The 14,840-nt window shown below is 39.1% G+C and overlaps 1 protein-coding gene across 1 annotated transcript; it reads right to left on the reverse strand.

Annotated features, from left to right (window-relative positions):
* Window positions 1–10,066: 10,066 nt before the first annotated feature.
* On the reverse strand, window positions 10,067–13,408 carry LOC106676291 (uncharacterized). Its single transcript, XM_014412602.3, has 5 exons — window positions 13,242–13,408; window positions 11,855–12,175; window positions 11,055–11,306; window positions 10,846–10,965; window positions 10,067–10,631 (listed from the first exon to the last, which is right to left on the reverse strand). The coding sequence occupies exons 1-5, from the start codon at window positions 13,288–13,290 to the stop codon at window positions 10,450–10,452; spliced, it is 924 nt and encodes a 307-aa protein (XP_014268088.3). The 5' UTR covers window positions 13,291–13,408; the 3' UTR covers window positions 10,067–10,449.
* Between the last annotated feature and the right edge of the window lie 1,432 nt (window positions 13,409–14,840).

A 14,840-nucleotide genomic window follows, 5' to 3' on the forward strand; every position in this document is an offset into this window, starting at 1 on the left:
ATGGGAAGCAGGGAAAGCTGTGATGAGAGGTAAAATAATTTCTTTCTCATCACATAAAAAGAAAAAAGAAAACAAAAATATTCAGGAATTAGAAAAAAACATCAAATCACTAGAAGAAGCCTACGCGTCCCACCAAGATCAGGAAACATTGAACAAAATACGCAAAACAAAACTAGAATTAAATGAGATAATTGATAAAAAAACAAAATTCTTAGTACAAAGACTACGCCTACAAAATTATGAACATGGTTATAAATCCGGTCAATTTCTAGCAAACCAGCTAAAAATAAATAAAGAAAAAACAACTATATGTGCTGTTTAAGATTCATCTGGGAACACATTATATGAACCGATACAAATAAACAACATTTTCAGGGATTTCTATAAAACGTTGTATTCACCACAAATAAACCCATCTAAAAAAGAAATTGATCAGTTTTTGGACAACATAACTCTTCCAAAATTATTGGACACTCAAGCAATGGCACTGGATTCACCACTGACACCAGGTGAACTCCAGGAAGCCCTGATAAGTATGCACAATAATAAGGCTCCAGGTCCAGATGGCTTTCCTGCAGAATTCTACAAAGAATTCTGGTCGATTCTAGCACCAGTTTTCTACAGAACGTTGTTGGAAATTAAAGAAAAGGGCAGACTTCCATCAAATATGAATTCTGCAAACATTAATCTCCTGCTAAAACCAGGCAAAGACCCTGTATATCCCTCAAGCTATCGTCCAATATCCCTTATAAATGTAGACCTTAAAATAATCTGCAAAGCTCTCTCAAAGAGACTGGAGAAAATAACCCCCCTCTTAATTCATCCTGACCAAACTGGTTTCATAAAAGGTAGGCACTCATCAACAAATACACGTAGATTACTTAATTTGATAGACTACTCATACAGTAAAAACCTAGAAACTACAATATTCTCTTTAGACGCAGAAAAAGCATTTGACAGAGTTAACTGGAAATTTCTATTTGCAACTTTACACAAATTTGGTTTTGGATCCTCTTTCATAAACTGGTTAAAAATATTATATAATTCCCCAACAGCTTGTGTTAGAACAAATGACCAGACATCCTCCAGCTTCTGTCTCTTGAGGGGCACCAGGCAGGGATGCCCACTCTCCCCTTCACTATTTGCAATTTTTATTGAACCACTAGCAGCAGCAATTAGACAGAATTCAGTAATTAAGGGCATAAAATGCAAGAACATGGAACATAAAATCAGCCTTTATGCGGATGATGTGTTACTCTTTCTCCAAAATTCACAAACCAATATCTCTGGGGTGATTGAATTGATAAACTCTTTTGCAAGAATATCAGATTACTCAATTAACTGGTCAAAATCTACAGTCCTACCGACTAATTGCTCCTTCCATAATTCCTCTTCTACACCACTGCAATCGGGAAATATAAAATATTTAGGTATTAATGTTTCTCCCAAGCTTGCAGATCTAACTAAATTAAACCATATCCCACTTTTAAAGAAGGTAGAAGATGATCTGGCTAGATGGAAATGTCTACCCATATCACTCATGGGAAGGGTTGCCGCTATAAAAATGATGGTCTTACCAAAAATAAATTATTTATTCTCAATGATCCCAACTAAACCGCCACAAGATTGGTTCAGATCTCTAGATTCATGTATGTCCAAATTCCTTTGGAAAAATAAACCCCCACGTATAAGCTTAAAAACACTACAAAAGACCAAGGATAAAGGAGGACTAGAACTGCCTAACTTTCAGCACTACTTCTTAGCCAACAGGCTTCAGTTTATCTCAGGATGGCTAAAACACACCCTCTTAGATGAACCTTGGCTAGATGTAGAACAAGCACTCTGCAATAATCTAGAGATCTCAGACCTACCATTTATCAGCTCAAACATCAAAAGACATGAATGCTTTAAAAGCATCAACATCAGCTCTTCTCTGACAGCATGGTGGGAGTTTCTAAAATTGACGGCGTCTTCATTAATCCCATGCAAACGTACACCTATCTGGAACAACCCTGACATATTACAAAACAATAATATGATAAACTTTTCAGATTGGAGTGATAAAGGAATCAAATATTTAGAACATATACTAGAAGGAACAGAATTTATTTCATTTGACGGACTAGTTACACAATATGGGATCAACAAGAAAAGATTTTTAGAATATCAACAAATTAAATCCATAGTAAAAAAGAAATTTAAACCGGGTCAAGTTGAACTACAAACACCACCAAGTGTGGTTCAATTTCTTACTCTTAAACCCCCCAAATTACTATCCAAAATATACAGAATGCTTTCTAAATCAGATGAATCAATATCACTTCCTATTGCAAAATGGGAAGCGGATTTATCAGTTAACTTAGACCTAAACTTCTGGTCTCAGATTTGCTTAAAAACCTTTCATCTAATTAGAAATCCCAGTCTTCAATTAATTCAATACAAAATATTACATAGAGTGCACTATACAGGTCATCGGATGTTCAAGATGGGCTTTACGTCTACCAACAACTGCTCACACTGCCAAACCAATTCACCGGACAATTATATCCACGCTCTTTGGTTCTGTCCACCAGTTCAGAAGTTTTGGCGCGAGATATGTGAAGACTTATCGAAGTGTCTGAAATGTAACATTCCAACTTCCCCCTTAGTGTGTTTGTTGGGCAGCTTAGATAATGTCACTTCAGAAAAGAATATAGCCCATATGGTTTTCACTGCCCTATGCATAGCCAAGAAAACAGTCCTCATGAACTGGAAAAATAAAAATAATCTTAATTCTAACCAATATAGAAATTATCTATTAGATTACATTAGTCTTGATACAGCCTCTGCCACCACATCAGATCAATTGCTCTGGGCTCCTTTGATCAGCTCCATCACCTAGTGGGGGTGGGGGGTCATAGTTTGGTCCCGCCTTCACTGTTGTGATTGGTGTGGGGGTAGGGACAGGCTTAGGGCGTCGGGGGGTTCCCCGGAGGCATCTTCCTTGGGGGGCTCAACCCGGGGTAGCGGTCATGTCCGGTTAGGGGCTCTGTTGGCTCTCCAGTGACTGTTTCCTCGCGGCTGCGCGCAGCGGGGCTAGGGGAGGGTCTGTGCTGACGGACGTGGGTTACTGACCTGGTAGCCTGGCTGCCCCTGGGTGGGTCTGGGATGGGCGTGAGGTTCTGGGGGCGCTCCGTCTCTGGGCTGGGACCCGGACCGGGCCTCGGGGGCTTGGGTCCTGGTTGGTGTGTTGCCGGGGTTGTGGGCGGGTGGGTGCATGGGGGCCCAGCCCTGGAGCAGGGTGCCGCCGGTGCGTCGAGCCACCTGGGGGGCTCTTCAACTGGTGGGGGAGATTGTCACATCTTGCAGGAGCTTTCCTCTCCTCAGGAGCTCCCTCTGCAGGAGGGGGAGATACAGGAGAGGTGGAGGAAGATCTCAGCCTGGGTGTTTGTCTTATGTAGTCTGGAAGATGAGTGGATGGTGGGGTGGGTGCAGTTTTCTCTGTGGTGGGGTTGGGTGGACTGTCCCGGGCTCTGTGGGGCCGGGCGGCGCTGCTGCACTGGGCCCGGTCTGGATGGGCCTGGGCCCCCCTTCCCTGGCGGGTCGCAGAGTATGGGGGTGCCTACTGGGGTCAGCGGGGGAGCTGGCCCCAGGGAGGGGTCACTTGCCCCTCCCTTCCTTCCCTCCCCATCTCCAGCTGCCTCCCTCTTCTCGCTCCACCACAACCACCCACACATGCAGGGCCTTGGAGTAGGGGTATGTCACCAGGGTGCAGAGGAGGCTACCCCCCCCCCCCCCCCCCCCCCCCCTCTGTCCCCTTCTGGCTGCCTCTGCCTCAATTTTATCCCACAACTTAGACATTCACAGACATTCTCCTCAGCTCTTTCCGGGACAGTGGCGCAGCTGCCCGTCTGTTGGTCTTCCTTGGTCTCTTGTGTTCTGGGGGCCTCTGGATGTCTGGAGTTTTGATCTCCTCCACACCTGCTTCACGCCCTGGAGGACGGGGCTGTGGCCCCCCCACACTCCCTAGCAGATTATTACATGAAGGAACCTTTTAAAAAACAAAAAACAAGCGCGTCCATGCTCACAGGTGTACACACGGGTGATCACACCCACAAACTACACCCTTTTTGGCTCCTACCTCAAAGCACACTGTGTTCTGTTGATCTTATGTGCTGCACAATAATGTTTAACATTTAGTATTTACTGTCATATTCCCATATATCATTGTGATGTTGTTTATTCTATTACTCTTGTTCTCTTCTGCTTGTTTTCTTTTTTCTTTCTCAGCAGGTGATCCAGGTGATCGATATATGCATTTTTTTTTCTCTGCCCGTTCTGTTGGTTTTTGTTTTTTGCCCTTCTCCCCCGTCCCTCTTCTCAGCTGTTTCTCTTTCCCTCTTTCTTTCTCCCCTTCTTTCCCCCAGTCAAGTCTGTCCCGTATTCAGTAAGTGAAAATAAAATAAACAATAAAAGGTGAATCAAATGGACCATTACGGCAAGGCTGGGATGGTCAGTTTGGTAAAGTAAATCCGTTGGGCATCTTTCTTTGCCTTTAGACAACAATTCTGATGGCAAAAGAGCCAAACGGGACAGGCCAAAAAAAAAAAAAAAAGAGACATATGTCTCATGTTCAGTGGTTTTACCTGCTTCTAACACCTGCATCACCCCACGGAGATCTCTGATGATGACTCAAACTACATGGTAAAATTTAATACTGCCTTCACAAAGGACCAATCTCACCGTGTAGCTATACTCAACCATCAATGGCTCAAGATAGCTACTGTGCTTGACCCATGCTTTAAGGATTTAAAGTGTCTTGTGAGGGGAGAGCGAGAAGAGGTTTGGACCGGCCTTGAGGCCCTGCTGCAGGAACAGTGTAGATACAAAGGAGCCAGCAAAGACAAAGAACCTTCTCCTCTTTTGATTGTCATCAGATTCTGATTCAAATGGACAGTAAATAAGAATGGAGATATTGTGAGTCCAATAGTTTTTTTGGGGGGGTTTTTTGTTTTGTTTTTTGCACTAAAATGTTCGATAATCAAACTGTTTTAGCCTAATGTGCAAAATAATTTTGGTTAAGGTCACTCAGAGTTTAAAGGTGAAGCTGGTCAAATAACCTGTTATGATTCTGTCTTATTTTTTTTAGGAAGAAAAATGGCACTTTATGTTGAAAATTGTATTATTATTATTTAAAGACAATACCATTTTGAAAATGTACTTAAAATAGCACTTTATTCGACATTAGGGATTATACATTCTTTTCTAATAGACATAAGACATTCTCTAGGATAGACTACGTTTTTGTTAGTCCTTCCTTAGTTTCAGGTGATACATCTATTTCTATTCAGCCAATCTTGATATCGGATCATTCAGCTTTGTTATGCTCTGTCGATCTGCCCAATTTAAAGAATAGGGCCCCCAGGTGGCGCTTTAATACGTCCCTATTAACAAACTCTACCTTTCTCAGCCTGCTTAAGCTCCAGCTGAAGGATTTTTTGGATATCAACGCTAATGAGGATATCGACCCACAAGTCTTATGGGAGACTACAAAATGTTTCATTCGTGGCTTTTCCATCTCATTCTCCTCCATGTTGGCAAAAACAAAACGTGCTCAGGTGTCCAATCTAGAAAATCAGGTGGAATCTTTACAGAATCTGCAAAAACTAAGCCGGTCAGACGATCAGTCTACACTCCTAGCTTCACTAAAAGAAGAATATGATGCAATAACCTTGTCCAAAGCAGAGTTCATCTTGCATAGAACTAGACAGAAGTACTATTTTGAATCAGAGCGTCCTAGTCATTTGTTGGCACTTATGCTTAAAGAATGTGAAACAAGGGCACATATTCCAGCTATAACAGCTGCAAACGGTAAAATTACGACAAATCCCCAGTCCATTAACACCACTTTCTCGTCATTTTTTGTAAATCTGTATAAATCAGATATCAATTTTAAGGATACTATCTGTAATAGCTTTCTCGAGAATCTGGATCTACCTCATATTCCACAAGCAGATCAGGATGAGCTAGAGGCCCCATTAACTCTAGATGAGCTGCATAGAGCGCTGAAAGACCTTAACAAAGGTAAATCACCTGGACTGGATGGCCTTCCGCCAGAACTATTTCTAGAACTTTGGGATACAATAGGCTCGCTCATGCTCGGCTCATTTAATTTTGCAATCCGGAACGGGTCTTTCCATAGAGACCAGAAAACAGCACTTATTACCCTTCTCTTAAAAAAGGGAAAGGACCCTCTTGAGTGCTCTAGTTTCAGACCGATATCTCTGCTCACAACTGATCTTAAAGTATTTGCAAAAGCTCTCGCATTGCGCCTGGAAAGAGTTATCCATGTTTTGGTCAATGCAGACCAGACAGGATTTATCCGAGGGCGGCTTGCATCTGATAACATAAGACGGCTGTTGCACATCATAGATGCCGCTAACAGCTATCAAAATCCATGTGCAGTATTTTCACTTGATGCAGAAAAAGCCTTTGATAGGCTAGAGTGGGACTATATGTGGATGGTATTAAAACACTTTGGGTTTAAGCAGAAATTTGTTGCTATGATTCAAACACTATATCACTCACCTCTTGCTAGTGTCTTAACAGGGGACCTGGTCTCTCCCCCTTTCACGCTGCAGCGTGGAACGAGGCAGGGTTGCCCTCTCTCTCCTCTCCTGTTCTGCCTCTCTCTAGAGCCCTTAGCACAAGCCATTAGACAGTCCACGATTTCTCCCATAAGAATTGGTGGTCATAATCATATCATATCTCTATATGCGGATGATATTATTCTGTTTTTGGACAACTATGAGACGTCCATCCATCCATTGATTAAAAACTTTGACCATTTCAGCTCTCTATCTGGCTATAAAATAAACTGGTCGAAATCTGCTTTGATGCCTTTGAACGATAAAGCTACGAAAGTTTCCTTACCCGGTTGTGTTCAGATCAAAAGCACTTTTACTTATCTGGGCATTTCAATTCATAATAGTATTCCAAAGATAATCAAGGAGAATTTTACTACTATGCTAAATAAGATCAAATCCGACTTTCAAAGATGGGACAATTTAAAAACTTCGCTTCAGGGTAGGATCAACACAGTAAAGATGAACATACTGCCACGGCTTAATTTCCTTTTTTTTATGTTGCCACTCTCTCCTCCTCTAACTTATTTTAAAGACATACACTCTGCGGTGTCTAAATTTATTTGGAATGGCAAAAGGCCTAGGATACGTTTGTCAACATTGCAGCGGCCCAAATTGTTTGGTGGCCTGGCAGTACCAAACTTTGAGTTTTATTACTGGTCATTCCAAATCAGGGCGCTTAGTACGTGGGTCAACCCAGAGACTACTACTGCGTGGAAAATGATCGAATCCGCCAAGGCAGCACCGCATAGACTACAAGATCTTCTGTTTGCTAATGTTCCCGCCAATACGCTCTACAACAACAACGAGTTTGGACCTATTATTGCCAACTCTATACAGGTATGGAGGAAGATAGAACGGCGGCTGGGTGCTCCAGTTAAATTTTGTAAAAGCTCACCACTCTGGCATAATTTAAAATTACTATGTGGCAGCCGACCATTTGTTCAACCCTCTTGGTTCTCACTCGGGATAAACCTTTTTGATGATCTATTCAACGCCCAAGGCCTTTGCTCATTTCAGGACTTAAGGACACGTTTTTCTCTTCCTGCATCTTCTTACTTTGTATATCTGCAGCTCAGATCAGCTTTAAAAGCATACGGTGTCCCCTGGGACTCTCCTCTTCCCTCTCATCCCATGTTGGACTGGATCCTGCCTAAATCTGGCAGACCCTCTGTTTCCAAAATCTACAACAAATTAGCTGAACATGGTATGAAGTCCCTGCCCATTGAATCTATTTGGGTCAGGGAACTGGGAGAACTACAGGTTAATATAGACTGGGATACAGTGTGGTCTAATCTGAGTTTGACTTCTAAGAACCTGGCGCATCAATTAATTCATTTCAAAACCATACACAGAACATACATTACGCCCTATAGGAGGTTCCAGATGAAACTACAGGCTACGTATTACTGTCACATCTGCAATGATTCATCACCTGGCACGTTTTTGCACATGTTTTGGGACTGTCCTGTGGTATCCGATTTTTGGGTCTTTGTGAACTCTGTGTTATCTGAGGTACTGGAGGTTTTTTATGTTCCCAATCCTGGTCTTTGTCTCCTTAATGATACCTCTGAAATCTCCTTAAAACAAATGCAATGCAAAATGTTGTTCGCTGGATTTACATCCGCAAAGAAGACTATTACAAAGCAATGGTTCTGTCCTGACATTTGTATGGAATCATTCTGGAGACGATGTCTTATCCGTGTTATTGGTTTTGAACATACCACAGCAAAATTAAATAAAGCTCGACCCACGACTGTTGACGCTTGGAAGATCTTCTCATCCAGAGTTATCTCCTGGAAGAGACAATAATTGGTTTTAACTTTGTGTTTTTGTGTCTTTTCTTTGCTGTCCCTATGCCTTGTTTGCTAATGTTTGCTTTGCTACTGCAGTTTACAGTTGTGCTGTATATGTCTGTACCCCCCCCCCCCCCCCCCAACCCCGTTTTAAATCAATAAAATGTTGATCACAAAAAAAAAATAGCACTTTATTTTTAAGACTGTCCAATTTTGGCAAGGAATAATTTTTTTTGTTTCTCTGTTTTGAATTGAAATGCAGTTTAAATGTTTGTTTGTTTTTGCAGAAATTAAAAGAGCTTGAGTTTACAGTATTCATGTCCATGTCTATTATTTGATTTTGTCGCCCACTAAAACCCTTTTAAATTAAAAAAAAAAAACATTTGTATTTTGGGGCAAATTTTCTTGTGCGATTAAATGCGAATAATTGAGATTAATTAAAAAGCCTATTATTACTTTAATTTTTTTTTAATCGAGTCCCACTCCTAATCTGCTGTAAAAGTACGTGATATCAACATACGTGCAGATTAGGAGGATTTTCTTAATATTTATTTTTTATTACAGATTTTTTGTTCTGTAATAGGACTAACTAATATCTTTAAATGACAAGTTATGAAAATAAAAAGTCAGACTTTCAAAGGCCATTAGAATTGGTGTGTATCTCTATAGAAAGACTTGCAGTGATGCTTGGTGTATAATTCTTTCTAATCTATTAACATGGAAATCTTCCTAAAAATCTTGTTTACTGTTGCATCAGAAGGGGTCAAGCAGACCACTTGTTGTTGTCTACTGAATCATGAATTCTACTTTATCATTTTCTTCAAATGTGATGCTAGCTTCCAAGCTACAACACACCTTTACATCTAGTGACGGCAGAATAGCTACTCCGTAAGATAAGAATCATAAGCCTCACAGGATCAGAGATTAAAACATTTTCAACAAAGAGCCGAACCAGACTTTCTGTATAGGCGAACTGGGCCTGCAAATTGACAATATTGCTTTTAAAAAAAATGTGCAAAGATATGAATTTCTCAATCCACCACATCCCAAAAATAGTGGTGGAGAAACTGAGATCTGGTGACGGCCTTAACAGTCACCAGATCTTCAGTATTTTCATGAGCCCTTCCGGTCCTTGTCTTCAGTTTCCTGTTCTTAGCTTACAGGAGGAGCATCGCAGCGACAACAGGTGTAGCAGAGTGGCTCCAGCAGAGTCCACAGGCAGGATTTTTAGCGCATGTTCTTATGAAGCTGAATATGCAATGGATAACAGAAAAATATCTTTTACTTAATTCCACCATAAGATATATTAAAAAAAAAAAAGATTTTCTGCCAATTGTCAGTTATCAAATCTGTATCTGATCTCTTCTCACACTTTAACAAGGTTAAAGTTTTGTTGGCATCAATTTCCCAAAAATTAACTTCTATTGTCCGACACTACACCATTTTGTGAAGCACTTTGTGATTTTTATCTGTGAAAAGTGCTAAATAAGTTAATTTTACTTAACTACCACATAGAGAAAAAGATATTCACTTTTAACTTCAATGTTTAAGTTTAACTTTTGTTCTTTTTTTCTCTTTTCATCTAAAGCACCAAGTTCTTACTTCTGTGTTCTCCATGGTCTCTTTTCTTTGACTCTTCCTGCATAGTTACCAGAAATAAACTCTTTTATTGGCACTTTATTCACACACTGACATCACATTGTCAGCTATATGGTTGATTATTTTAAAATGCAGCAACAAACAACAAATGGTGAAAACATCTGTACACAAATGTGTCCTTCAGCACTACAGATGAAATGTAAACACAAATTAAAAACTATGAAGGACAGAGAGTTTTTCCCACTTTGATTATATTTAACAGGACCTAAATATAAAATTACAGAAAGAACCACTATTTATGGAAAATTTATACACACTTGTTATCTTGTGAAAAAAAATGTGGAATGAATGAAAAGGAAAGGATAAACTCTAATCCTTATTTCCACACCTACACGGATATGTGACAAATGTACAGCAGGTGAAAGGTGACACTAGGTGTTGGAGCAAGGACTCGTTTCAATCATTAAAACAGAGTTATCTGGAGATTCCACCTTTTCTGGGACAGCAGGGCCTTCCAATATTGTTTTTTTCTTCCAAGTGAACCAGATCCAAATCCCACTTAATGACAGAATTACCACAGCGGCTTTCAAACCAAATATGAACCAGGAAGTACCTGTGTTAGACAGAAAAATGTTTATGACAAGTTAGAGCTGTGAGAGAAGAGTCACAGTAGAGTTTTCACTCATGTACCATAGTTTATAGAAAGGGGAAAAAATACGTGAATGCATCCCCTTCATCAGAGTTCATTTTTATTCATTTATATACCATGTGTCATCACTGATGGCAGTTTGATTAAAGAGGCTTATTTGACATGTTAGTCTCCTTACCCACTGCAGTTGGTGTGACTGGTGTAGGTTCAGTTGTTGGTTCAATACACAGGCTGTTACTGTCTGCATGCACCCACCCTAATATCTGTGTCCCATTGATTGAGGTACAGTTAATGAAGCCTGTGAGCAAAAAACAGATCATTCATGAAAGACCTTCAAAAGTGAATTAGTCGTTATTATCGACTTTTATTCAAAATGTTGTCACTCACTACAGGTCTTCTGTTCTTTGGAGACACTATTGACATGATTTCTCACTGAGCAGACCAGATGTCCTGAGACTTGCTGTTTCAGAGTGATGTTGTTAGTCTCATTATTTCCAGAAAGGAGCTCAGCATCTGTCAGTGTGCGTCCATCCAGAGCCCAGCTATACTGAGGACTGTCCCCTCCTTCAGAGGAGCAGGACACCCTCATCTCTTCCTGGGACAGACACTCAGAGACCAGCAGGACAGAGGACACAGGAGCTGAGAGAAACAAATACAGATGACTTTTGGTACTATAACAAGATGCACTTTCATGCACTGTGCTTCCTTCTGTGTAACTTGGTCATGGTCTGAAACTTGGTAGCTGATTTTCCATAGTTCCTAAAATCTACTACTTTGCAACACTATCAGTTGGTTATGGAATATCTAGGAGGGAAGAAATATCTCAAAATTATTTGCTGCAAAGGTAGCATCCTGTTACAGTAACATACAGAATTTCAGTGAGCTCTTTACAATTATTCATTAATTCACAAATGTTTGTAGAGGAAGACTGCATGGCTAGCTGCTTGGTTTTCATACATCTGTGCCAGTGGAACTATAAACATCAGAATTCAAAGATTAAGAGATGTGGCCCAATACTTTAGTGAATGTAGTGTGCATCATGTAGATTATCATTATTTATGGTTTGCTAATTCAAAACAGGGGATGCACAAAGTGTACTTATTTGAAATTCTGTGCTGTATGTTATAAAGATTACCAAAACAATACTGCATTTACATAAATTAAAGTCTGCATTTCCCAACATTTACCTTGAATGAACAACTGTAAAGTCCGCACGCTTGATGTTGCTCCATCTGAACCAAAGATTTTAAGGGTATATTTACCACTGTCTGTCCTGCTCAGGTTATTGATCCTAAATGTTCCATTACTGGGGAAAAAGCTAGATCTATGTGCCATGGTATTAGAATTAACCTTATTATTTAACCAATTTAGTATTCTTGATGAATTCTTGAACAGTTGGTATCTAGGTATTTCTGAGGTGCTGTCCATGAGCTGGATGTCCACAGTTCCTCCCAAAGCTCCATAACACTGAGCTCCATCCTGTCTGCCATCACAGTGAGTTTCCACACCTGCAAATTTTGAAACATTAAAAAGAAAAGCATTTGTGATTTGTTAGTTTCTACCTAATAAATTACAACAACAATTTGATTAACATGGTCAGCAATCTAAAATTTACTGATGCGAGGACTTTTACTTGTTAAAAAGTAGTTTTTGTATTACCATGTTTATACCTAATGCCTAATTATGTTTTGGATAACCCAGTGTTTTGATTGAATGGTATCAAAGTATTTGAAGTAGCACTACTGCCATAAATCTGTCAGCTCTTAATATCTAACTCAGAGTAGGTAGTAGTTTTGACAATTGTAGGTAATAGAGCCTCAAGAACAAACATACTGCATCCATAATCCCAAAGTTATCACACGAATCTGCCCAACATTTACTAATATATTAATAATTAAGAAATACAGGTAGACACATTCTCCACATTTTAGCCGAGTGCAAAAACTAAAGTATTTTCATGTAACCAAAATAAAATAAATGTCAAACAGAAAACAGGAAGCAATATTTCAGAAAAAAGAATCTGCACACAAACAGGACAGAGATGTTCATTTCTGAAGGTGGCATTAAAAATGATAAAGTAATGCAACCTATACATTCTTCAGCATATCTGTAGTGACTGCATGACTTAAATAACTTAACTGGATTCCTAGTTACAGCCAACCGATAAGTTGAGACAGATTCTTCAAAATCAGGCAGTTTATCACAGTAACAAATAAGCTTGACGTCTCTGATAAGGATGGAAAGAATAAAGTCCTTTAAAAAGTCAGTTTAAAACTCACTTAAACACACTGCAACAAGGCTCCCAAGGTGCATAGTGGGCTAAGAATTTACCACTGCTACTAAAACTGGTAAAAAGACAAAAAAAGGAACTAAAGCTCTGCTCAAATGTCATGTACTGCAGATGTAGCCAATAGATTCTAACATTTAATTAAATAAAATAAATCAAAGTGCACATATTGTAACTTTGGGTAAGTATTTGTGCAGCTTTAACATCTCTGATGACGATGTCAGATATTTTGTACAGGTTAAAAAGGTATTAAATGATAAGTGTCACATGTAAAAAGAATATCTCACCATGAGACACTCCCAGTAGGATCACCATCAATCCCAGCACAGCTTCCATGTCTCCTCAATGTTCAGTGTGTGTTGACACAGTCGGCAGCCGTCAGAGTACTTTATTAAATAATATGCACATTTGTCCAACAGGTAACAGTCAGAAATGGCTCCTGCTACTGATCAGCCTCGTTTGAAATGCTGTTCTCATTCTGTGTGTGGAAATTTGAAAAAGGAAGTACAACTAGCATATTCATTACTTTGCAGAAATAAAAGGAACCTCACAGATCTTCCACAGACTTTGTTTAATTATTACTCACACTGTCACTGGACTATTTTTAGATCGGTAACAAACTAACCATATCCTGCCCATCACTCAGTGTCTACAACATTCATGCAGTTTAATGCAATTCAACAGCAGCCCCATTTATATTCCACCTTAAGTCCATATTTTGTTGCTGATACAAAGTACCTTGTATACACATCCATGAAGAAAAAAGAAACACTTTTAAAACATTATAAAATGTACACTCTGCCCATATGGAAAACATATATATAAATCTTATAAAGTTTGTATCTGTCTTGTGTGAAACTTGTATGAAAAGCATACAAGAGTGAAAAAAAAATAAGATCCCTAGAAAAAATATATAAATGAAACTTGTATGTTTTGGATACTTACTAAAACAATATATGAAAGTGGCCACTTTCATGAGTAAATCATATAAGCCTTATATGATTCACTATATGAAGTAGGCCACATCTGATGCAAGTCTTTTATAAGTTTTTTCTATTTCTTTTCTATACGGGTGACTTTAGGGATTGTGGTATTTAGGCTAATTGGTGGTTTGAGTGGTTGTTTTGACCAATGCTCATTCAAACCAGTACAAGTTCTGAAAAGTGACACTATTATTCAAAAGTATGTTTTAAATACTGCATTCTCAATAATCCAGATATAAACATTTAAGAAAATTGTCTTAATCTGCACAAAGCATTTTCAGTGAGCGAAACATTTTGTTGCTCATCTAAGTGTTCATCTGAATCATAGGCCTGCTCAGATTGTCTGCCTGCGCAGGCTACTGATCTTAAATGTGAATCCCAACCTCAAAGGACAGTGTGTGAATACTTTGACGAAAAGCATTGTTATAATCATCTTATTATTCTTTGAAATGAGTAAAATAGTGAAAAGGTGTTTCTTTCTTTTTGTGATTGGTTTCATTTTGTGTTTGTTGGCCAAAGAAGACTGTTCAGTTTCAATTTGTTTAATACTGTGAAAGTAGAGCCTCAGTGAACCAAAAACTTTTTATGGGCATGCTGTGACTGCAGCATTGTGTTAATACTTTGACGAAAGCCATTGGTATACTCATCTTATTATTCTTTGAAATTCGTAAAATAAAAGTACTCTGCATATTTGTTTCTTTCTTTTTTGCTTTGTTTCATTTTTTGTTTGATTTTTTTTATTTCTGTAACTGCAGAGCTTCAGTGAAATAACAGGGCAAATCATCACACCTATGATGTCAGACGAAGTCGTTATTAAAATTATAAAATTATTTAAATCTAAAACTCTTGGGTTTGAAAGCTAGCTCACTAAAACTAAAAACAACTAGCTGTTTCTCTTCATCA

The sequence above is a fragment of the Maylandia zebra genome, linkage group LG2 (assembly GCF_041146795.1).
Source record: "Maylandia zebra isolate NMK-2024a linkage group LG2, Mzebra_GT3a, whole genome shotgun sequence".
Classification (NCBI taxonomy): Eukaryota; Metazoa; Chordata; class Actinopteri; order Cichliformes; family Cichlidae; genus Maylandia; species Maylandia zebra.